A 23,549-nucleotide genomic window follows, 5' to 3' on the forward strand; every position below is an offset into this window, starting at 1 on the left:
AAAGGCAGGAAAGAGAGAGCCATGACGGTTCTGCAAGCTCTTTGAATGGCCACCCATATGGAAGAAGGACACACCTGCAGTGCAGGTCACATACCAACACCTTATTACCTTACCGCTAATATGTCTTTATCATATTATGCTTTAAATTTAGTATGAAGAAATCAGTAATGCCCCATATTTTAAGATCAAACTTACATTTCACTCTACACCAAATATAGCCTAGAAATTTTCCCCCCTAACCAGAATGAAAAGTCATAGATTTACATGTCACAAGTTACTTAAAAGGCCACAATTGACTGGAAAAGGCCATTAGAATGATGTCTACAGACCTGACACACACAGACTTCTGTTCTGGTGTCCTCCTCTTTGGTATGAATTACTGAACTTGGGAAATGTTGAGAGATAGAAAATGCACTTTCTAATTGGAGAATGCCGTCACCTTAGCTCAGCCTTGCTTTGAATTCTGGGGTTGTGGGCAGTGCTAAATCACTATCATTAATGGCCTAGAGAACCAGGCTCTCATATCTCCCCTAGTGGCCATGAGGAAAGACCCAGTACATTGAAAATTTGACCTAGCCACATCAGGAAGTACAGATTGCCCCAATTTCAATCCAGAGTGAATGGGGGAGAGCAAAAGTAAGGAGAACTCTGGGACCAGTAGAACATTTAGCAACTGACCTGCTTTTGAATATGACTTTATTACTTAATTTGATTCATCAGGAAACAACAGGGAAAATGAAAATAGGAGAAACAAAGACTACTTTTATGCTATATTTTGTGGTAAATATGCTAGGCAAGGCCTTGTTTTCTTTGCAAGCAAAAATATCCCATAGATGTATCTTACTTATACAATCTTTGCATGACCATGCATAATTCCCTATAACATATTACCTGGGCCCCCACCCCAGCCACAAACTTGAAGGGCCACCCACTGCAGATGCCCTGCCAAGGGCAGGAAGTCTGTCTCCAAGCATCAAAGACTCAATAGTCATCCAAAGAACATGCCCCAGAGCATTCATAACCTGAGGGCATCATTAATTACCAGGATGATTCAGGGATTTTAATTCCCAAGGGTGGTTTAAATCAGGTTAATAAAATACCTCACAGAACCTTCCTTGGTCCCCAGAAAGCTAAGGAATAACAAGAGAAAACAGACTCTTTACCCTTTAATGTTATAAATACAGGTTTGTTGATGGGCAACACAGAAACCAAGCCTTCCAGTGAGACATGAAGGAGCCTGTTTGTCCAGTTGGAAATACTCTAAGTGGATGCTTCCTTGACATTGGCAATCTTGACTGTCCGATAGGGTGGGTAAATGTATGTAGTTATAAGGCTGTCATAGTAAAAACTACAAAGCAACCAAGAGAAGAGTTTCAGTTTTAGAAGAGGACAGGGCTATCAGACAGGTGTGCTTTGCTTCTCAGAGAAGTAATGGGGAAGGGCTGGTTGACTCTTATTTGGAAAGCTTGGATTTCTGTGTCATTGTATAATCTATGAGAAAACAATAACAAGGAACCTGATAAACTCATGAAGGCTCTGAAATTGCATGCAAATTTTGTATGAGTGAAACTTCCTAGAACAGATGATTGCTTTCATCAGATTCTCAAAGTTGTGTCATGGTTCTTCCCTTCCCTGGAGCTAGAAGATTCTTAAGTTAGTCCAACAAAGTTGTTGGACTTGTTCAAGCAATGAATACTGAAACACAAAACAACATTCTAACTATCAAAGGTTAATGGTATCAGCTAAACAATAATAAAGGTTAAAAGTGCCTGAAAGAATAAACACAATCAGAAATGAAAGAGGTGAGATTACAACTGACACCACAGAAATACAAAGGATTGTAAGAAATTACTATGAAGAACTGTATGCCTAGAAATTTGAAAACCTAGGTGAAATGGACAAATTTCTAGAAAAATATAATCTTCCAAAACTCAATGGAAAAGAAGCAGAAAGCCTGAACAGACCAATAACAACAAAAGAAATTGAAGTAGTAATCAAAAAACTCCCAACACACAAAAGCCCTGGGCCAGATGGTTTCACAGGAGAATTCATTTAAGGAAGAGCTAACCCCTATCCTTCACAGACTACTCCAAAAAATCCAGAATGATGGAAGACTCCCAAACTCTTTTTATGAAGCCAGCATCATCTAATCCCACAACCAGATAAAGACACAACAAAGAAAGCAAACTTCAGGCCAATATTGCTGATGAACATAGACGCTAAAATCCCTCAACAAAATATTGGCAAACTGCATTCAACAATCCATTAAAAAAGATCATACACTATGACCAAGTGGGATTCATCCCAGGGATGCAAGGATGGTTCAGTATTCACAAATCAGTAAATGTAATAAATGAGATAAACGAAAGCAAAGACAAAAATCACATGGTCATATCAATAGATGTGGAAAAAGCATTTGATAAGGTACAGCACCCATTTGAGATAAAAACACTCAGCAAAGTGGGAATAGAGAGAGCACTCCTCAACATAATAAAGGCCATATATGAGAGACCTACAGCCAACATCATACTCAATGGGCAAAAACTAAAATCTTTTCCACTAAGACCAGGAACAAGACAAGGCTGTCCACTTTCTCCACTTCTATTCAATATACTATTGGAAGTTTTAGCCATAGTGATCAGACAAGAAAAGGAAATAAAAGGCATCCAAATCAGAAAGGAGGAAACAAACCTGTCATTGTTTGCAGGTGACATGATTGTATACATAGAAAATCCTATAGGCTCCACCAAAAAACTGCTGGACCTAATAAATGAATTTGGCAAAACAGTGGAATACAAAGTCAACATCCAGAAATCAAAAGCATTTTTGTATACCAACAATGAAATAGCAGAAGCAGAAATCAAGAAAAAAATCCCATTCAATATAGCAAAAAGAAAAATAAAATACCTAGGAATAAACCTAACCAAGGAGGTAAAAGACCTGTATGCAGAAAACTACACAACACTGAAGAAAGAAATCAAGGGAGACACAAACAAATGGAAACATATACCGTGTTCGTGGATCAGAAGAATTAACATCATCAAAATGTCCATACTACCCAAAGCAATTACAGATTCATGCAATACCTATTAAAGTATGAATGGCATATTTCACAGACATAGAACAAACACTTCAAAAATTTATATGGAACTAAAAACGACCCCAAATAGCTGCTTCAATTTTGAGAAAGAAGAGCAAAGTAGGAGGTATTACAGTGCTTGATACCAAACTGTATTATAAGGCCACTGTAATAAAAACAGCCTGGTACTGGCATAAAAACAGGCACATAGACCAATGGAACAGAACAGAGAGCCCAGAAATAAGCCCAAGTCCCTATGGTCAATTAATATTTGACAAAGGAAGCAGTAACATAAAATGGAGTAACAATAGCCTCTTCAACAAATGGTGTTGGGAGAACTGTAGAGTTACGTGCAAAAAAATGAAACTCGAGCACCAACTTACAGCATGCACAAAAATCAATTCAAGGTGGATAAAAGATTTCAATATAAGCCATGACACCATTAAAGTGCTAGAAGAGAACATAGGCAAGAAAATCTCAGATATTTCACACAGCAACATTTTTGCTGATATGTCTCCCAGAGCAAGGGACATAAAGGAAAGAATAAACAAATGGGAGCTCATCAAAATAAAAAGCTTTCTGCATAGCTAAGGAAAACAGTATTAAAATATAAATAGTACCAGCTCTATGGGAAAACATATTTGCCAATGATACCTCAGACAAGGATTTAAGCTCCAAAATATATAAAGAATTTACATGGCTCCACTCTAAGAAGACGAGCAACCCAATTAAAAAATGAGCAAAGGACTTGAACAGACACTTTTCCAAGAAGGACATACAGAGGATCCAGAGACACATGAAAAGATGCTCAGTATTGCCAGCTATCAGAGAGAGGCAAATTAAAACCACAATGAGATACTGCTTCACACCAGTCAGAATGGCCATCATAAATAAAGCAACAAACAACAAGTGTTGGAGAAGTTGTGGAGAAAAAGGGACCCTAGTGCACTGTTGGTGGGATTGCAGATGAGTACAACCATTATGGGAAACAGTATGGATTTTCTCAGAAAACTAAAAATGGATCTGCCTTTTGACCCAGCAATTCCACTGCTAGGATTATATCCTAAGAACTCTGAAACACCAATCCAAAAGAACCTATGCACCCCAATGTTCATAGCAGCACAATTTACAATAGCCAAGTGTTGGAAGCAACCTAGATGCCCATCAGTAAATGAGTGGATCAAAAAGCTATGGTACAGTTACACAATGGAATTCTATGCAGCAGAAAGAAAGAAGGAGATCCTACCCTTGGTGACAGCATGTATGGAACTGGAAAGCATTATCCTAAGTGAAATCAGCCACGCAGTGAATGTCAAATACCACATGATCTCACCTTTAATAGGAACCCAAACAACAAAACAAAGAAACAAGCAAAATATAACCAAAGACACTGAAATAGAGAACAGGCTGACAGTAACCAGAGGGGAGAGGGGAGGGATTTTAAGGGGAATTTCAGGGGAAAAGGGGAAGGGTTTACAGGAACAAGTATAAAGGACACATGGATAAAAACTGGGGGGAGGGGGTGGAAATGGGAGGGAGGCCGGGAGGGCTGAGTGGATGGGCTGGGATGGGAGTAAAACATAGAAAATTGTACTTCAACAACAATTAAAATATTTTTTAAAAAAAGTTCCTGTAAGAACAAAGAAAAAGCATGACCAAACTCACCCTAATATGCCTAAACTTTTCTCATAGGTGTTCAAATTAGAAAAAAGAGAAAAATCATGAAATGAATACACTCTGAGGAATCATAAATGGGGAGGTGGTATAGCTTAAGCTGAAGGCTCTGGAATCAGCCTATCTGGTTTCAAATCCTGACACATTTACTTTATCTGCTTTGTGAATTTAGAAAAACTACTGAATATTTCTGTCTCAGTTTTTTTCACTAAAGATTGAGGGAAATAATTATATTAAATAAAATAATGTATGTAAAATAGAATCTTGGCACACTAAATATGTTCAATCACTACTTATTAAGTTTGAGAATAACTAAATTACAATACTCAGTATTTTAGTTTTTTTAAAGGAGCCATTAGTTTTCTCTTAGGTAGAATATTATAAATCAAATGTTTATTATTACAGATTTTTTTTTTGTTTTTCCTGGAATTTGTCATCAGGTCTAGGTATAGTCTAAGAACTAATACACTAAACGTTGATGTTATCAACAAGCTTCAATCTCAATTACTCTTGAGAAAGGGGAAGAAAAACATCTCCTTTGGAGAAATGATGAATAAATATTTAGCTAATGGAAAAGAATTTTTTTTTAAATCTGGAAACTTGAAAGCATTAACCATGTTTTAGAAATTTCAGAGGCAAATGTGACATTGTATCATTACAGCTAACTTGGTAAAAATCTATCATGCAAAAGCTGTTGAATAAGGCTCGTGTCTGCCCACTGGGTTCTTGGGTTCTTGCGTTCTTCCATAGTTATTACACCATTCCAGCTACTAAACTAGACCAGTTATAACTTGAAGGGAGAACAGTTATACAGACAGTCCCTGACTTACAATTATTCAACTTAACATTTTTCAACTTGGCAGTACTGGGAAAGCAATATGCCTTTAGTAGAAACAGTACTTTGAAAATGATCTTTCTGAGAGTTCCAGCCAAAATGGAGGCATAAGTAGAAACCCCTTGCTTCCTCACACAACCAAAAGGAGGATGACAACCCATCTAAAATCAATAAACAACCTGAAGTGCCAGAAAATCAAAGTGCGTGAAGCTCCAACAACCCTGGAATGAAAGACACAGTCAAACAGAACAACCAGACTAGCGAGGCAGCAGATGGAGAAAAACCTCCATGAGGCTGTAGACCGTGGAGGCGGGGCTGGCTGCCCTGAGGTAGCAAGCTGCATGGGAGGGGCTGACTTAAGGGGAAACTGAGACTCAAAGGTGGCTGTGGGCTATGGCGGTTGCTGCAGTGGGAGAAACTCCCAGTCTCACATGAGAGAGGTGACTGAAAAGTGGGCTAGAGATGAGCAGGCAAGCTGCAAGTTCTTCTCTAGCCCCTCCCCCAGAGGCAACACCAGAGTGCAGCAGGGAGGTTTGCCCCAACCAGGTGAATACCTAAGGCCCCTCCCCCTAACAACTTAACTGGGGCCACAAACACAGAAATTGAGCCAAAATGAAAGAACAGACCAAAACCTCAGAAAGAGAGCTAAGCCATGAGCATATAGCCAACCTATCTGATGAAGAATTTAAAGCCCTGGTAGTCAAAATGCTCACAGAACTGATTGAGCTTGGTCAAAAAATGAAAGAACAAATGAAAGATACCCAAAATGAAATAAAGCAAAATATTCAACAAACCAACACTGACAGGAAGGAAACAAGGACTCAAAGTAATGATTTTGAACAAAAGGAAGAAGTAAACATCCAACCAGAACAGGATGAAGAAACAAGAATTCAAACAAGTGAAGAGACTCTTGCAAAACTCTGGGACAACCTGAAACATTCCAACATTGAAATTATAGGGGAGCTGAAAGAACAACAGCAAGAAATTGAAAACTTATTCGAACAAATAATGAAGGAGAACTTCCCCAATCTGGTGAAGGAAATAGACTTCCAGGAAGTCCAGGAAGCCCAGAGAGTCCCAGAGAAGTTGGACCCAAAGAGGAACACACCAAGGCACATCATCAGTAAGTTACCCAAGATTGAAGAGAAAGAGAAAATTCTTAAAGAAGCCATGGGAAAGGAGAGAGTTACCTACAAAGGAGTGCCTGCCCATAAGGCTATCAGCTGATTTCTCAAAAGAAACCTTGCAGGCAAGAAGGGGCTGGAAAGAAGTATTTGAAGTCATGAAAGGCAAGAATCTATACCCAAGATTACTCTATCCAGCAAAACTATCATTTAGAATGGAAGGGAAGATAAAGTGCTTCCCAGATAAGGTCAAGTTAGAAGAGTTCATCATCACCAAGCCAATATTATATGAAATGTTGAAGGGACTTATCTAAGAAAAGGAAGATCAAAAATATGAACAGTAAAATGGCAACAAACTCACAGCTATCAACAAATGAATCTAAAAAATAATAGAAAGAAAAACAATGAAAAGAAAAACTAAGCAAACAACTAGAACAGGAGCAGAATCAGAGAAATGGGCATCACATGGAGGGTTTTCAGTGGGGAAGGGGAGAGGAGGAATAGTAGGGAAAGGTACAGGGAAGAAGAAGCATAATTGGTAGTCATAAAATAGATTGGAGAGATAAAAAATGGTATAGGAAATAGAGAACTAAAGAACTTATATGTACAACCCATGGACATGAACTAAGTGGTCGGGGGGATGCAGGAAGGTTGGGGTGGAGGGGTGATAAAGAAGGTAAATATGGGAAAACTAATAGCATGATCAATAAAATATAATTTAAAAAAAAAGAAATTGATCTTTCCTAGGCTGGTAATATGTAGTACAATATTCTCTTGTGATGAGAGGCAGTGGCAGCAAGCTGCAGCTCCTAGTAGTACATGCCATCACAAGGGGAACAGCAGGTACTATATAGCACACTGTGTTGCCAGCATTTTTTTCAATATTGTGTTTTTTGTTTTTGCATTCCATCCTGTCTACAGAATGTGAGTCTGTGTCTCCTGCTTCTGGTAAGAATAAGAAGGCAATTACTAAGTGTTCTGAGCACATTTAAGGTAGGCTAGGCTAATGTTTGGTAGGTTCGGTGTATTAAATGCATGTTAACCAACAATATTTTCAACTTAAAATGGGTTTGTTAGGATGTAACCCCACTGTAAGTCAAGGAGCATCTGGAGCAGGAAGACTTGAATTCAGAAGAATGTTTTCATGCCTATGGATAACAAAGAATCCAGAGCAACATATATTTTACTGAGTAAGATTATGTCCGTGCCTGAAGATCTCAAGGTTTGGTTTTGTTCTAAGCTATTGCTGAAAGAGATAAGACTCCAACAAAGCAGATTTCCATCTCTCATAAGCCAGGTGTTTCATAAATGCCATACTTCGAAGATTTCTTACCACTGCCTGAGATGAACTAGTCTGAACATCTTTAGGCAGCTAAGCCGGTGTTCCTACTGACATCGTTTTCTCTTCAGTCCATTTTCAATGCACTGCCAACTTAACTCCCCAAAAGCTGAGCCCTAGTCAAGTCATTCTACTGCTCAAATCTCTATTGATTGGGTCTACATTCAGTAGCTATTAAAATCTCCCTAGCACACAAAACTCTTAACAATATGGCATACCCTATTCCCACCCAGTTTGTCACTAATCTCTTTCATATATACTTGCTTTTACCCCCCAAAATGCTCAGAGTCCCCAAACACACTCTGAGCTGTTTTGATTCAACTCCTTGAGCAATTGTCCCCTCCCAAAATGCTCTCCTTTAATCCAGCTCCCACATTTTGAGGTTCTTTCCGTCTTCCAATGGTAATCTCAGTTCATTTCAAAGGCTGCCTGCTCCCTACCAAATACAGACATGCATTTCTAGTCACCCTATCACTCACAGGCAGTACTACCTTCAAGTCCAGACAAAGGGGACCCTGCCTTGGCCACATTCTTTAAGGCAATTCTGGACCTCTTTCTACTCACCCCCCCATGGGATAAGTGCCCAGATTCCTGCCCAAGTGGCCCCTCACTCACTCCCAGAGTCTGTAAGAGTCTCTTTCCCAGATCACCTTTGTAAGGGAGAACCACACTGCTGGTGTTCACACACCCAGGCCTTAAGAGTAGCCAAGGGATAGCTGTTGGCAGGGGCTGAGCAGAGCATGTACCTGCAGGCTGCCATCTCACATGTCTGCAGTCATGAGTGTGGACTGGAGACAGGTTATCTTCACCACCTCATTCCAGCATGAAGTCTAAGAATTCCAGGTATTCTACCTTCCAAATTATTATAAGGTATATTTGTTAAGTGGGGGAGGATAGAACATATTTCATTCTCTTTATTTTTGTAATTGTGCATATAAGGCATATGATGTGCAGGCCTCCATTTGTTGTTCTTGCCCAATGTCCAAGGTAGGCTTTTTTCTAGGGAGCCGATGCTTCACTACACCAGGTGTTTGCAGTTCTTTAATGCCTTGTCTTTCCAAATATCAGTTACGTTGCACAGCATGTGTATATCCTCTCTGTTTATGATGCCTGAGAGTCTCCTAGTACTTGAAGAATCCCTTAAGAAATTGAAAGGTAAAAACTGCCACCATTGTCATTTTTTAAATATTGCTCTGGAAGTACTAGCCACTACTAATAGATAAGAGAAAGGAATGAAAGATACTATATACAAGTAAGGGAGGAAATTCATATCCCTTTTACATTATATGAATTTGTATTTGAGGAACCCAAGAGAGTCATCTTTTAAAAATCATTAAATGATAGGAAAATAGTTACAAAGGTAATTTATAAAAATCTGCCCTGACTGATATGGCTCATTGAGTTGGTTGTCTTTCCACAAACCAAAAGGATGCCAGTTCAATTTCTGGTCAGGAAATACATGTGGATTGGGGCATGAGAGAGGCAACCAATCAGTGTTGCTCTCACACATTGATGTTTCTCTCCCACTCTTTCTTCTTCCCTGCCCTTTCTCTAAAATTGAATAAGTAAAATTTTTAAAAATTGATTTATACAACCCAGTAACTCTCCTATATGTAAATATTACTTAATGCACAAAGTTTAAAGAAAAAGATTTCATTTATAATAGTTACAAAAAGATAAAATACCTGTGAATAGACTTTGAAGAAATATGTAGGGATGTTTATCTGTAAAGTTTAAAGAAAACCTTAAAACTCTATTTAGGAAAGTCCTTAATAAATAAAATACAACATGCCTTAGTTTTAGAAAAGGAGATTTAATTGTAAAGATGTCAGTTCTCCTTAAGTTAACATAATAAATTCATAGCATTTTAAATACAAACATGATTTTTGGAGGGGGGGTAATTCAATGAAATTCCAACATTCATCTGGGAAAACACACATGTCAAATAATCATAAAATTTGCCACCAGATTTTAAAATTGAATTATATATAAATAAAATATTTGGCTCTTGTTCTACAAGAGACTACAAAGAAAAAGAATCAGAAATTGATCCAACTAGTTGTGTTTTATCCATCAGTAGATGAGTAGATAAAACAACTATGGGACATTTACACAATGGAATACCACTAGGCCAGAAAAAAGGAGAAAATTTTACCCTTTGTGACAGCATGGATGGACCTAGAGAATATTATGCTAAATGAAATAAGCCAGTCAGAAAAAGACAAATACTATATGATTTCACTCATGCATGGAATCCAGTGAACAAACTGAACTAACAAGCAAAATGCAGACAGGTTCATAGATAGCAAGAAGACAGCCAAGGAGGAGGAAGTTAGGGAATGGAGGGATCAAGTGAAATGGGACTGGTTGTCTTTTACTATATGATAAGGCTAGAGTTGTAAATCAACCGAATCATCTGTAAATTAATTCACCATTAAATGGCATTAGCATACTTGGCAAACTATTTGAAGAAATAAATAAAAAAAGATTATTACCTTATTCCTTATTTTAAAATTAAACTCCAGATAGATCAAAGATTTATGTAAATGTAAAAATTTACATAAGATTTGATGTAATGTACAAAGTGAAATCCAGTAAACCTCTAGAATGGAACAAGAAATATTTTTTAAATAATTTTAAATTGAAGACTTATGTAAACATGTCACAAAAATGAAAATTTGAAAAGAAAAAGACTGCTATACTTGACACCAGACCATTTTAAAATTTACTGCATAGCACGAAGAAAAATTACCATATCAATATTAAGTGACAAACCAAAACAATTCACAATGCATGTGTGAAACAGCTGGCTCATTTCCTTAACAAAAGAATCTCATTCATGTGTGGAATCTAATGAATGAATTGAACTAACAAGCAAAATAAAGAAAGACATACATAGAGAGCAGGATGACAACTCTGGTGGTGGGGTTGGGGTAGAGGGATCAAGCTAAAAAGAGGAAGAACTCGTTGACAAGATCAACAGTGTAGTGACTGTGCAGGGAAGGATGCAGGTGAAAGAGGATGTAAGGGGGATAAATGGTAATGGAAAAAATACAATAAAACAGAGTCCCTGTCAATAAGATACTCAGAAAACCAATGACATAATAAAAGATTAGCAAAGGCACTGACTAATCACAGAAAAAGAAATACACATGCAAATAAATATTTGAAAATGGCTAACCACTACTCATAATTTTTTAAAAACAAACAAATCAGGAGGGCATGAGTTACCAATATTCACCCTCACAGTGGCAAAGGTTTAAAATTTGATAAAACTTGGGAAAAGATATTTGTGACTGATACCTGAGACAAGGGTTTAATCTCCAAAATATATAAAGAACTTACATGAGTACACTCTAAAAAGACAAGGAACCCAATTAAAAAATGGGCAAAGGACTCGAACAGACACTTCTCCAAGGAGGACATACAGAGGATCCAGAGACACATGAAAAGATGCTCAATATCGCTAGCTATCAGAGAGATGTAAATTAAAACCACAATGAGATACCACCTTACACCAGTCAGAATGGCCATCATAAACAAAGCAACAAACAACAAGTGTTGGAGAAGTTGTGGAGAAAAAGGAACCCTAGTGCACTGTTGGTGGCATTGCAGACTGGTACAACCATTATGAAAAGCAGTATGGAACTTCCTCAGAAAACTAAAAATGGATCTGCCTTTTGACCCAGCAATTCCACTGCTAGGATTATATCCTAAGAACTCTGAAACACCAATCCAAAAGAACCTATGCACCCCAATGTTCATAACAGCACAATTTACAGTAGCCAATTGTTGGAAGCAACCAAGGTGCCCACCAGTAAATGAATGGATCAAAAACTGATGGTACATTTACACAATGGAATTCTATGCAGCAGAAAGAAAGAAGGAGCTCCTACCCTTTGCAATAGCATGGATGCAACTGGAAAGCATTATGCTAAGGAAAATAAGCCAGGCAGTGGAAGACAAATACCATATGATCTCAACTTTAACAGGAACCTAAACAACAAAACAAAGAAACAAGCAAAATATAACCAAAGACACTGAAATAGAGAACAGGCTGACAATTTTCAGAGGGGAGAGGAGAGGGAATTTCAGGGGAAAAGGGGAAGGGTTTACAGGAACAAGTATAAAGGACACATGGATAAAAAACTAGGGGCGGGTGGAAATGGGAGGGAGAAGGGGAGGGCTGGGTGGGTGGGCTGTGATGGGAGTAAAAGATAGAAAATTGTACTTCAACTACAATTAAAATAAAATTTTGAAAAGTAAAAATAAAATTTGATAAAACTGGGTTTGTGACAAAATCAGTATTCTTGTACAATATTGTTGGGAGGATGATTTTGTGCAATTTACTTGAAGGTAATTATGTCAATCTCCATCAAAAGAGAAAATGACTGAGCTCAGACTTTCCTGGGTCTGTCTTAGCAGAATAAAGCCCATTGGCTAATGGCAGCCTTTAACCACTGGGAGTGTGAAGCCCAATTTTTGTCATCTAGGACTAGAATAAAGAGGCAAGAAGCCTTTGTTTTTAAGTAACTACTCATTTTGCAGCCATATTTTTTCTTTTTCCAACAAGAAAGAGGACAAAATGGCCAGAGACAATCGTACTACAGTGACAGAATTTGTTCTCATGGGATTCACAGACCGCCCTGAGCTTCAGCTTCCACTCCTTGTGGTGTTCCTGTTGATTTATCTCATCACCCTGCTCGGAAACCTTGGCATGATACTGCTCATCAAGGTGGATTCCAGGCTCCACACTCCCATGTACTATTTCCTTAGACATCTGGCATTCATTGACATTTGTTACTCATCTTCCATTGGGCCCAAGATGCTGCAAAATTTATTGGTGAAGAAAAAAACCATCTCCTTTTTGGGCTGTTTTGCCCAGCTGTACTTCTCCAGTGCCTTTGCCACTACTGAATGCTTCCTCTTGGCCACAATGGCCTATGACCACTACATAGCTATCTGCAATCCCCTGATTTACTCAGCCATTATGACTCAGTGGGTCTGCAAGGAGTTGGTGGTAGGGGTCTATACCTATGGCTTCCTAAACTCTGTGATGCAGACAATTCTGACTTTCCAGTTGTCTTTCTGCGACTCGAACGTCATCCACCATTTCTACTGTGCCGATCCCCCTCTCCTTGCCCTCTCTTGCTCAGACACCCGCAACAAAGAAAAGCAGCTCTTGATCTTCTCAACAGTCAACCTCACTGGGTCCCTCCTGACTGTCCTCATCTCCTACATTTGCATCCTCTCTTCCATCATAAAAATCCAGTCTTCTGAAGGCAAGTGCAAAGCATTTTCCACCTGTGCCTCTCACCTCACTGTGGTCACCATCTTCTGTGGAACGTTGCTTTTCATGTACCTGCGGCAACCTAAAGCAAGGAATTCATGGAAGTACAACAAAGTGGTCTCCGTGTTTTATAGTCTTGTGATTCCCATGCTCAACCCTCTAATCTATAGCCTGCGGAACACAGAAGTAAAGGACAGCCTGAAAAAGATGATAGAGGGCAAAGAGTTACAGTGAGTGAGTTCTCAGAATCTACCATTAGGAAAGTAGGATAACCTGACATGGTGTGAACACTGTGATTGAAATTCAACAGGCCAGTTGTTATCCAATCAGGAAGCAAACTGTCAATCCCATTGGGATATTTTAATGACCAAAAAGTACTAGGCCACTCGCTTGACATGGTAATGTTTAGTCCAGGCAATTATAGACTAATCAAAATTTATAAGCTAGAGTGCTGATAACTATGTCCTTCATATGTTGAAAATGAAATGACTTACTCCAAGTTAGGTAATAATATGAGCTCCAAAGTAAAAAATATTTTTAAAAGCAACCTTCTGGGTGAAACTGTAAATTAATGAAGCTGGGTACCAAACCCACACATGAATATCTATGTTGTTAGAAAAGTTTTTCAGCTTGAAACAAGACTATGTAGTAGCAAATCATTTGTTATTCTTAAAAACATACTGCTATGGCTAGTGGTTAAATTTCATAAAAAGCTTATGTAATCTAAATATAGTTGAAATACCGCATGCTTAAAATAAGCAATAGAAAAATAGTATTAGAGCAATAAAAAGGGAGGAAAGAATTTAAAAACTGAGTTAGTTAAATGTGTTTGTTTAGGAAAGCAAGTTTAATTAGAACAGATAAAGAGTGTTTAGGGCATTTTTAGAGATGTTGAAGGGGTCATTTATTCAACAGCCAGGATTTAGTTTTTATAGTCTCCGAGAAGTGCAGCTACAGTGACTTTTAGCGGGCAGAGTAAGAGAGAGAAGGGGAGTCATACATGAACTTAGGGAAAGAGAAGTAAGGAGCAAAAGAAAGGGAAAGAGCCGAGAGCTTCCTGAGTAACCAGGCAGAGTACGCATGTTTCTGAGAGATGAAATTATTGTCTTAAATAATTTGAATGACCTAGAGAAACACTTTAGTTTTGTAACATTTTCCACATATTTTCATTCTGTTTTCTCAGGTCTGTTATAACAACTTTCTTGGAGATAAATCTATATAAGTTCTTGCTGTTTGTGGGGATAGGTGAAAGAAAAATCTCAATTTTTTAAATTTAGGTGGAAATACAAATACTCCATGGTTTCTCTAAGTCTCAACTCTAATACTTCTTTAAAAATAATTCATAAGACACATACACATTTGTCACAAATCATTTGATTTTTTTTTTCACAAAAATCAGATTGTTTTCAAGTGTGATTACTATTTTGACCTTTTTTTAATGGCAAAAACATATATCACTAATTGACTACAAAAAAGTTCAAAATTTATCAAGAGGAGTTCCAGCCAAGATGTAGACGTAGGTAGAAACACTTCACTTCCTTGCACAACCAAAAGGAGTATAATAGCCAATCTAAAATGAATAAACACACCCAAAACACCACAAAAATCAAACTGCATGGGACTCCTACAACCAAGGAGTTAAAGAAAAAAATCAACCAGAACAACCAGACTGGTTCACCAAGACAAAGAAATATGTACCAAATGAAAGAACAGAGAAAAGCCTCAAAAAGAGAACTAAGCAAGGAGGGATTGCCACCCTATCTGATGGAGAATTTAAAGCCCTGGTAATCAAAACACTCACAGATCTGATTGAGCTGGGTTGAAAAATAAAACAACAAATGAAGGTTACCCAAAGTGAAATAAAGGAAACGATTCAGGGAACCAACACAGGAAGGAAACCAGGACTCAAAGCAATTATTTGGAACAAAAGGGAAAAATAAACACCCATTCAGAACAAAATGAAGAAACAAGAACTCAAAAAAGTGAAGAGACTCTTAAAAACCTTTGGGATAACCTGAAATATTCCAATATCCAAATTACAAGGGTGCCAGAAGGAGAAGAACCACAGCAAGTAATTGAAAACTTATTTGAATAAATAATGAGGGAGAACTTCCCCAGTCTGGTGAAGGAAATAAACTTCCAGGAAGTCCAGGAAGCCCAGAGAATCCCAAAGAAGTTGGACCCAAGGAGGAACACACCAAGGCACATCATCAGTAAGTTACCCAAGATTGAAGAGAAAGAGAAAATTCTTAAAGAAGCCAGGGGAAAGGAGAGAGTTACCTACAAAGGAGTGCCTGCCCATAAGGCTATCAGCTGATTTCTCAAAAGAAACCTTGCAGGCAAGAAGGGGCTGGAAAGAAGTATTTGAAGTCATGAAAGGCAAGAATCTATACCCAAGATTACTCTATCCAGCAAAACTATCATTTAGAATGGAAGGGAAGATAAAGTGTTTCCCAGATAAGGTCAAGTTAAAGGAGTTCATCATCACCAAGCCATTATTCTATGGAATGTTAAGGGACTTTAAGAAAAGGAAGATCAAAAATATGAACAGTAAAATGACAACAAACTCAGAACTACCAATAAATGAAACTAAAACAAAGAAAAACAAAAACTAAGTGAACAACTAGAACAGGAACAGAATCAGAGAAACGGGCATCACATGGACAGATTTCCGTGGGGAGGGGGAAGGGAGGAATAGAAGGAAGGAAAGGTACAGGGAAGAAGAAGAAGAATTGGTGGGCATAAACTACATGGGAGAGATAAAAAACGGTATAGGAAACAGGACTCAAAGAACTTACATGTACAACCCATGGACATGAATTAAGTGGGGGGAAGGAGGATCCTGGAGGGTTGGGAGACAGTGCAGAGGGGCTAAAGGGGTAAGGTGGGAAAACTGTAATAGCATAACCAATAAAATGTTTTAAAAATTAATCAAGGAACTAAGGGGTTCCTTTTACTGCCAAATATGGTGTTTAGTTTGTTGTTTTATTGCTGCTTGTCATCCAGTAATTCAGAAAAAGTTAAATATTTATAACTTTTCTTACTTAAGTCAGAAACCTTCATGGAGACTTCAGTTACAAACTGTATTCCTAAACAGCTGTGGAGGGGGTGCTGGCTGTGTTTAAAATGAAAGATAATACCAGAGGAACAGAGTGAGGAAAGGTATAACACAAACCCAGGAGGTAGGGGAGTTTGCACAGATAAGAACAACAGCGGAGCAAAGTGAGAGGGACATGTAAGACATTATTAGACTGGAAGCTCCTTGTGACTTGGCAGATTATCACTCTGTACCCCAGGACCTACCACAGAACACATAGGGCATAACTGTTTGCTGAACCAAATTGAACTCTTCTCTTTTCATTCCCACTTCCAATGGCTAGGTGCACAAGATGCCCAGTAATGGTCCTGTGGTTAGGAAGTAACCAAGAGAAGGCAGTTACTAGGGTTATGACAGGAGGATTGGTTTTCAATACCCACCCCCAACAAGATTAACAAACTTAAGGCAGGAAGACATGTGAGGGCAAGTACAGTGAAACCAGTGGAAGAGATGCATGTGGGTAGTTGGTATGTGTATTGGGAAGATGATGGTGGCGTGACTTGTTGATGGGCCATGGTAGGCAAGGGGCCATTACTCTTCTGAGATAAAGAAAATGAGCAGGTACCAACATCTAGGTGAGAAATTATGTTTTCAATAAAAAGACACATCCATTACTTAAATTCTTTTCCAACTATTTCCATGTCAGTTTAGTTTAGAAAGAGAAAATCAGTAGATATTACTTGTTTTAATGCATGCCTCTCAGCAGATGAGTTATACCCATGTTTTTAACAAGACATTTGGTCTAAGAGTGATTTCATCATTTCTTCAGTTCTTTTTAGAGGAAACTGAGCAAAACATGTCAAGGGACCCTCCGAGACACCCACCCGGAAGTTGAATGTGCGTGCTTTGTTCTGTGAGCTTCCTTGATTTCCCATAAAGCAAAGTAGAAAATTAAGAATGTTGTATTCATAGATTATGAAGGGTATAAGTCCACGTTATTCTAAGACAGAAAAATGTACTTGAACAACAATATAAATAAATAAATAAATAAAGACTGTTTCTGTCAATATTCATAACAACTTAATAATTTTTGACCCCAAAATAAATAAAATGTATTGCGAATAAGTAAATGTTACCAAAGTAATAAGAGTAATGAGTTTTACCTTTATTAGGTTTTAAAAGCCCAACATTTCATTGAAAGTCAAAATAAAACTTCTCCACATTTAAATAAAATGTAAATCCGTCTCGAAGTAATCCTAAAAATAAATGTTATTTGCCAGCATTCACCACATAGACAATGCCATTAAAAAATCTGATAAACATGAAATATGCATATGTATACTGCAAAACTCTATATTCATATGCTGATTTTTTCATTCAGCTTAAATTTAATTTTCTTATTTCTCCTTACTTAATACTCTTGTTTTGCCATGCTTAGAAACATGCCCAAAGAATTTCTGATGATGTTGAGCATAGAAAAGGAAATGTGAGAGGACAAATATCTATTCATTTTCTTTCATATTATTTGGTGTATGTAAGTATTTCAGAAACTTAAGAATTTTTTAAATCTCTAATGTGTGCCCTCAAGTTTTCAAGTCTGCCCTGGGTGAATAATTCTAACATTCTTGGAGAGCAAGGTGGAATAGAAAAATGTTAATTAAGTGCTTTAGAGCAGCTCCCACCTGCAATTAAGTGATGCATCCACCGGAGAGATAGGGAACCACTGATGTCAGAACTTGGAGACTTTAGTCCCCTGCAAAAATAACAGATTTAGCTTATTTGTCTAAGCTCTTCTTTTTTTGCTGTAGAAATACAAACATGCTAAAAATAACTAGAACTTCCATCTCTGATAAGATAGGGCAAGTTGAAACAAGGCAAAGAAAGGTACTGTAGTTTTTATTTTTTAAAAAAGTAAATAATCATCTCTTCCTCCATTGCAACAGTTTAACTGTCCTAACAGAGATAGTTTCTAGGCTTTGTTATGTAGTCTGAAAGAAAATGTTTTACTCCTACAAGCTCACTTGCTTTGCTTGGGTACATTGACCACTCTGGTACCTAGATACCTAAGGTGCTGCAGGATCTGGCTGCCTTGCAGACAGTTCTATTTGCTGACCACGTGGACTTGGTACAAGGAGCAGAGCTGGAACAGTGAGCCAGCCAAGCTGGAGCACTGTCTAGTCCACCTTGGGTTCACCCTCAGCTAGGACGCCACAGGACTGCAGTTTTCTCAGACTTGGGGAAGTGTAAGGAGAGCTCCTAAGCCCATCTCTGGGTTTCCCACAGAGGTTTTTATTGCATTTTCATTGCCTTCCTTTTCAAAAGAACCATTTTTAACTCTCCTTATCCCTGTCATCTCCTGTTTCATCTGAAAGCTAATATCATGAATAACATTACTTACCATCTGCCTTAGCAAAAGTAGCAACTAGCTTTCCATGGAATTCTTTTAGATGCAGAATTTAAATTAATGTAAAATTAATGTAATCATTGCCCTGGTTGGTGTGGCTCAGGTGGTTGGAGCATCATCTCATAAACTTAAAGATCATGGGCTTGATGCCTGGTCAGGGCACATGCCTGGGTTGTGGGTTTGGTCCAGGTCAGGGCACGTAAGAGGGGCAACGGATTGATGCTTCTTTCTTGCATTGTGTTTTTCTCCCTTTCCTTTCCTTCCCATTGCTCTAATATCAATAAGCATGTCCTCAGGTGAGGATAAAAAATTAATGTAATAATGGAGCAATAAATTAGAAGAAAACTCTAATGTTATTTATATCGAGGGAGTCATTCTTATAAAGGAATATTAAAAACATCTTTCACAATCATTGGACTGTCCTCTCCTTACATTTACCACAAATCACAGATGCATCTTCAAGTATTCACAGGCAGCAAATAACAACTCTATAGGCTTTAATCTAAGAGGACGGTTCTCTGGTTTGCTTTGACTAACTAGCTGTTAAAACACTGTCTGCTAAACTTTTATCTCCTGGTTTCTTCATATTTCCATGTAAATTAAATCGTGACATTCATGAAAAGAAGGCTAAGCCTGTGAAATCTCCTCACTAAATCTATAACGGATTTTGAGTAACATCTATACATCCATATTTGGGGACTATGGAATAGACGCCTGCCTGTCAGGCAAGCGAAGTCAATCATGCTGAGCCTGGGAAAATGTATGGTCTGGGAGGTGACGATTTTGCTTACAAACTAAAAACCTGGCCTCAAAGAGCAGAGCTTCAAAGCCTGTAGCAGTGCTGGTGGTGAAGGAGGAGAGACTGGCTAGGGAACCCAAGGACTTAGCTTCAGTCTTAGGTCTGCTCTGAACCATGGTATTTTGTCCATCTGAGCCTTAGCTTTTTCATCTGGAATATAAAGAACATAATATCTTGAAGGGCTATTAAAGGATAAAAGAGTATAGGGTATGTCAAAGCGTTCTATAAATATTTGAAAGTGTAAAGCTTTTATTTTAATAACCAGACTCTACCACTTCTGACTAGTATTAAATGTTCAGGGTCTTTGATTTGAAGCAAATATTTGGAAAATTCTTGCCTGAAAAATTTTATTTTTTTCCCAAAATATGGACATTTGCATATGTCTCCAATACTAAATTTCCTTGCTTTCATTTCAGCTGCTTGATTGGAAAACTTAGCCCATTTCCAGTTTACAGGAGATCCAGCCCCAGTGTCTGTAAGTCAGTGATTTGGAACATTTGAACAACATCTGAACCAGTGAAACATTTGAACACAATGTCCCCTGCAAACACAGCTGCATGTGGTCTGCTCAGAAAAGACTGTCCAAGTCTTCTGAAATCATAATAAATCTTCACTGACATTTTTTTGACTTGAACCACCACAGCTCACATTCTCACAAAACAAAATTCTGGTGTTCCAAGGCGAGCCACTAGGAACTTCTGTAGTTCTTACAACTACAGTTGTGAAAAGTAGCATTCTTTTCCTCAGGGCAGTGACTGCTCTGAACTTCTGCTGGTCTCACCCCAGCCTATCATGGACCAATTAGGAGTGAGCAGTTTGATGGGGCAGTGGGGGAAAGGGCTGTCTTGCATGATCGATACGCATGGAAGAAGCTGAGAAGAAATAGCACAAGAGATAAGGTCCTGCAAAAGCCCCCTCCCTATCTTCTGTCCCCTCCAGTGCTCTCCACCCTCCAATAACTGGGCTGCTAGGATGGGAATCCCACCTCCTCTCTCACACTAGGGGCCTGAGATGTGAGGATCTGGAGCTGGCAGCAGGGGAGGAAGGAGTGCAGAGGAGAGATCTAGGGAGAAGCTGATGGCTCATTTCTCAGAGTCCATGGAGGCGCTAGCTGTTGCTTTACATCTTTGAAGAAGAGACTAAAATCTTTCAAGTACTGATGAATGCTACCTTAGATGCTCAATAAAAGTTAAATGAATCTTCTTTTAATCTTTCTCAGCTTTGCTCTCCATGTCTGTTGTGCGCATGCGCGCGCGCAAAAACACACAGATACTGCTGGCCACAGTCTGCATCAATACACAATCACAACTGTAAGCATCTCTCACATTTCAGGATAAGCTGCTATTATAAGTAGACACAGCCTTAAATGCTTGGAGGTATAATAACCTTAACTTATGACAGAGAACAATTTTTGAAAAAATACACAATATTTTAAGAGTATTTTTAGCATATTAAGTATTTTTTCATGTTTTTGTTTCTGATTAAAAATGAATGTTATTAACAACAACTCACTATGTGCCTTGAAGTTACCATTGACATCAGAAAATCCATCCCCTACCTTCACTGAAAAGCTTCACACACATAATGACATATGGACCAATATATTTAGACCACAGACAACTCAATGTCCTTTTGTTGTTTTGTTTATGGCATATTACTATATCAAATCATAAAAAATATCAAACTTCACTACGAAAATATTCTGCCAAGCTCTCTCTTCAGAGCCCCCTTAATGTCACTATTCCTGAGAGTATAGATGATGGGGTTCAGCATAGGGATGACCACATTGTAGAACACAGATGCCAACTTGTTCTGGTCACTTGAGAAGGTGGACTTGGGCATCACATAAACAAATGTGCAGTCCCAAAATACAGAGTGATCACTGTGAGGTGGACAGTGCTAAAACATGTATATATATTCTAGCAAAAAGTAAATGTGTGTGTGTGTGGGTGTGTGTGTGTGTGTATCTTTAAAGTTGTAGATACAGGACTATGAAGTAAAAAGATCTGAATGACTTCCACGTCAGAGTTAATCCACATGCCTCAAAGAGATGACTACTAATGACTAGTGGCTTATTTGAGAAGATGGATGAATGTAGAAACAGCTGTCTTCAACCTGAAGACTCAGCTTATTCTCTTGCTAACCCTTATTTTAGAACATTCTGTCTCACCCTGCTGATACACCACTCCATGAAATTTCTACTAATAATACTAATCAACTTTCATTCAGAATTTACTCTTTGGGGAGCACTTGCTTAACACTTTATTTATACACTCTCATGTAAACCTCCCAATAATTTGGTGAGCTAACAATTCCCATTATCCTAGTTTTACAGAGTGTCCTGAATCTTAGTACAAGATACTTCTTGAATATATTCAAGTGGTATAATTCAATCCAGGTTTAAAATTTGTCAGACTGATGCCAGAATGTGTACTTTTAACTGCTCCTATCCTCTAATTGACTTTAAGGCTTGAGAGCCTCAGTTGTGACCACTGGTTCCCAATTGGCTCCTGACCTACAGTTTTCCTTCCCACACAAAACAGTCTGCCTAATTCCCTAAAACTGGCTAGACCTAAGTTCTGACCCTGAGCACTAGGTAGGACTCACGATGCTAACTTATTCTCATGTGTTCACCCATGACCAACTCCTGTTGGTCTTACCTCCTAATTCCTGCCACATATCCACTTTATCTTAATAGTGCAAAGTGGTACAATTAATTTTCCTATATGTACCTTTGGTCTTCCACAGAACAGCCTGAGTTACTTATTAAAATAATTTAATATCACTCATTTTAGTGGTGTCAATTATATGTATTTGGTTAAAATGGCTCAAAAGAGATAACAATTGTTCAGTTACCCTTCCTTTTCAAATCCCCATAGGAAACCACTCTTGACTCCTTTTTTAAATTGAATTCATTGGGGTGACATTAGTTCATAAAATTATATAGGTTTCACATGTACAATTCTATAATGTAGTATCTGGATCTTGTATTGTGTGTTCACTACCTTGGGTTATGCGTCCTTTGACCATTCATGCCTCGTTTATACCCTCTTCAACCTCCCTCACCCCACCTTCGCTCTGGTAATCACCATGCTGTTGTTGTCTGTGTCTATGAGTTGTTTGCTTGTTTGCTTGCTTAATCCCTTCACCCAGCCCCTCAACCCCCTCCCCTCTAATAGCTGTCAGTCTGTTCTCTCTGAGTCTGCTTCTATTTTGTTGGTTTATTTTGTTCATTAGTTTCCTCATATGAGTGAAATCATATGGTACTAATCTTTCTCTGCCTGGCTTATTTCATAGAGCATAATGTGTCCAGGTGCATGCATGCTGTCCAAAAGAACAAGATTTATTTCTTTTTTCACAGCTGAGTAGTATTCTACTGTCTATCTACTCATCTACTGATGGACACTTGGGCTGCTTCCAAATCTTGGATCTTGCAAGTAGTGCTGCAATGAACATTGGAGTACATCTGTTTTTTAAAATTAGTGTTTTGGGTTTCTTTGGATATATTCCCAGAAGTAGAATTGTTAGGTCATTAGCCCATCCAATGTTTAATTTTTTGAGATAACTCCATACTGCCTTCCACAGAGGATGCACTAATCTGCATTCCCATCAGCAGTGCATGATTCTCAAAATATAATGGGGCAGGTGATGATGAATGGGAGAATTGTGTGAAGTCCCAAGGTATCTACTTTGAAGTGTCATTATGTGAGGGCTGAGGTGTCATTGTCCTGTACATAATGTTTCTTGTACCTTCTTCAATAAATGTCTCTCGTTTTTCCTATTACATGGCTGGGTACCTTCTAGGAACCTCATTTGCCTGTTTTTCTGGAGAACCATGCTATTTTGATTACTATGCCTTTGTGATATAGATTGATATCATGTAGCCCTAGTTCAACTCCAACTTTGTTCTTATTTCTCAAGATAGTTTCTGTGGCTATTTGGGGTTTTTTTGTGGTTCCACATAAATA

At 38.3% G+C, this 23,549-nt stretch overlaps 1 protein-coding gene across 1 annotated transcript; it reads left to right on the plus strand.

Annotated features, from left to right (window-relative positions):
• The first annotated feature begins 12,347 nt into the window (after nt 1-12,347).
• On the plus strand, nt 12,348-13,629 carry LOC114498958 (olfactory receptor 1044-like). Its single transcript, XM_028514947.2, has one exon. The coding sequence runs from the start codon at nt 12,637-12,639 to the stop codon at nt 13,573-13,575; it is 939 nt and encodes a 312-aa protein (XP_028370748.1). The 5' UTR covers nt 12,348-12,636; the 3' UTR covers nt 13,576-13,629.
• The last annotated feature ends 9,920 nt before the right edge of the window (nt 13,630-23,549 follow it).

The sequence above is a fragment of the Phyllostomus discolor genome, chromosome 6 (genome assembly GCF_004126475.2).
Source record: "Phyllostomus discolor isolate MPI-MPIP mPhyDis1 chromosome 6, mPhyDis1.pri.v3, whole genome shotgun sequence".
NCBI classification, from domain to species: domain Eukaryota; kingdom Metazoa; phylum Chordata; class Mammalia; order Chiroptera; family Phyllostomidae; genus Phyllostomus; species Phyllostomus discolor.

Coding starts and splice junctions, on each gene's coding strand:
- LOC114498958 (XM_028514947.2), top strand. CDS start 12,637: ATGGCCAGAGACAATCGTACTACAGTGACAGAATTTGTTCTCATGGGA.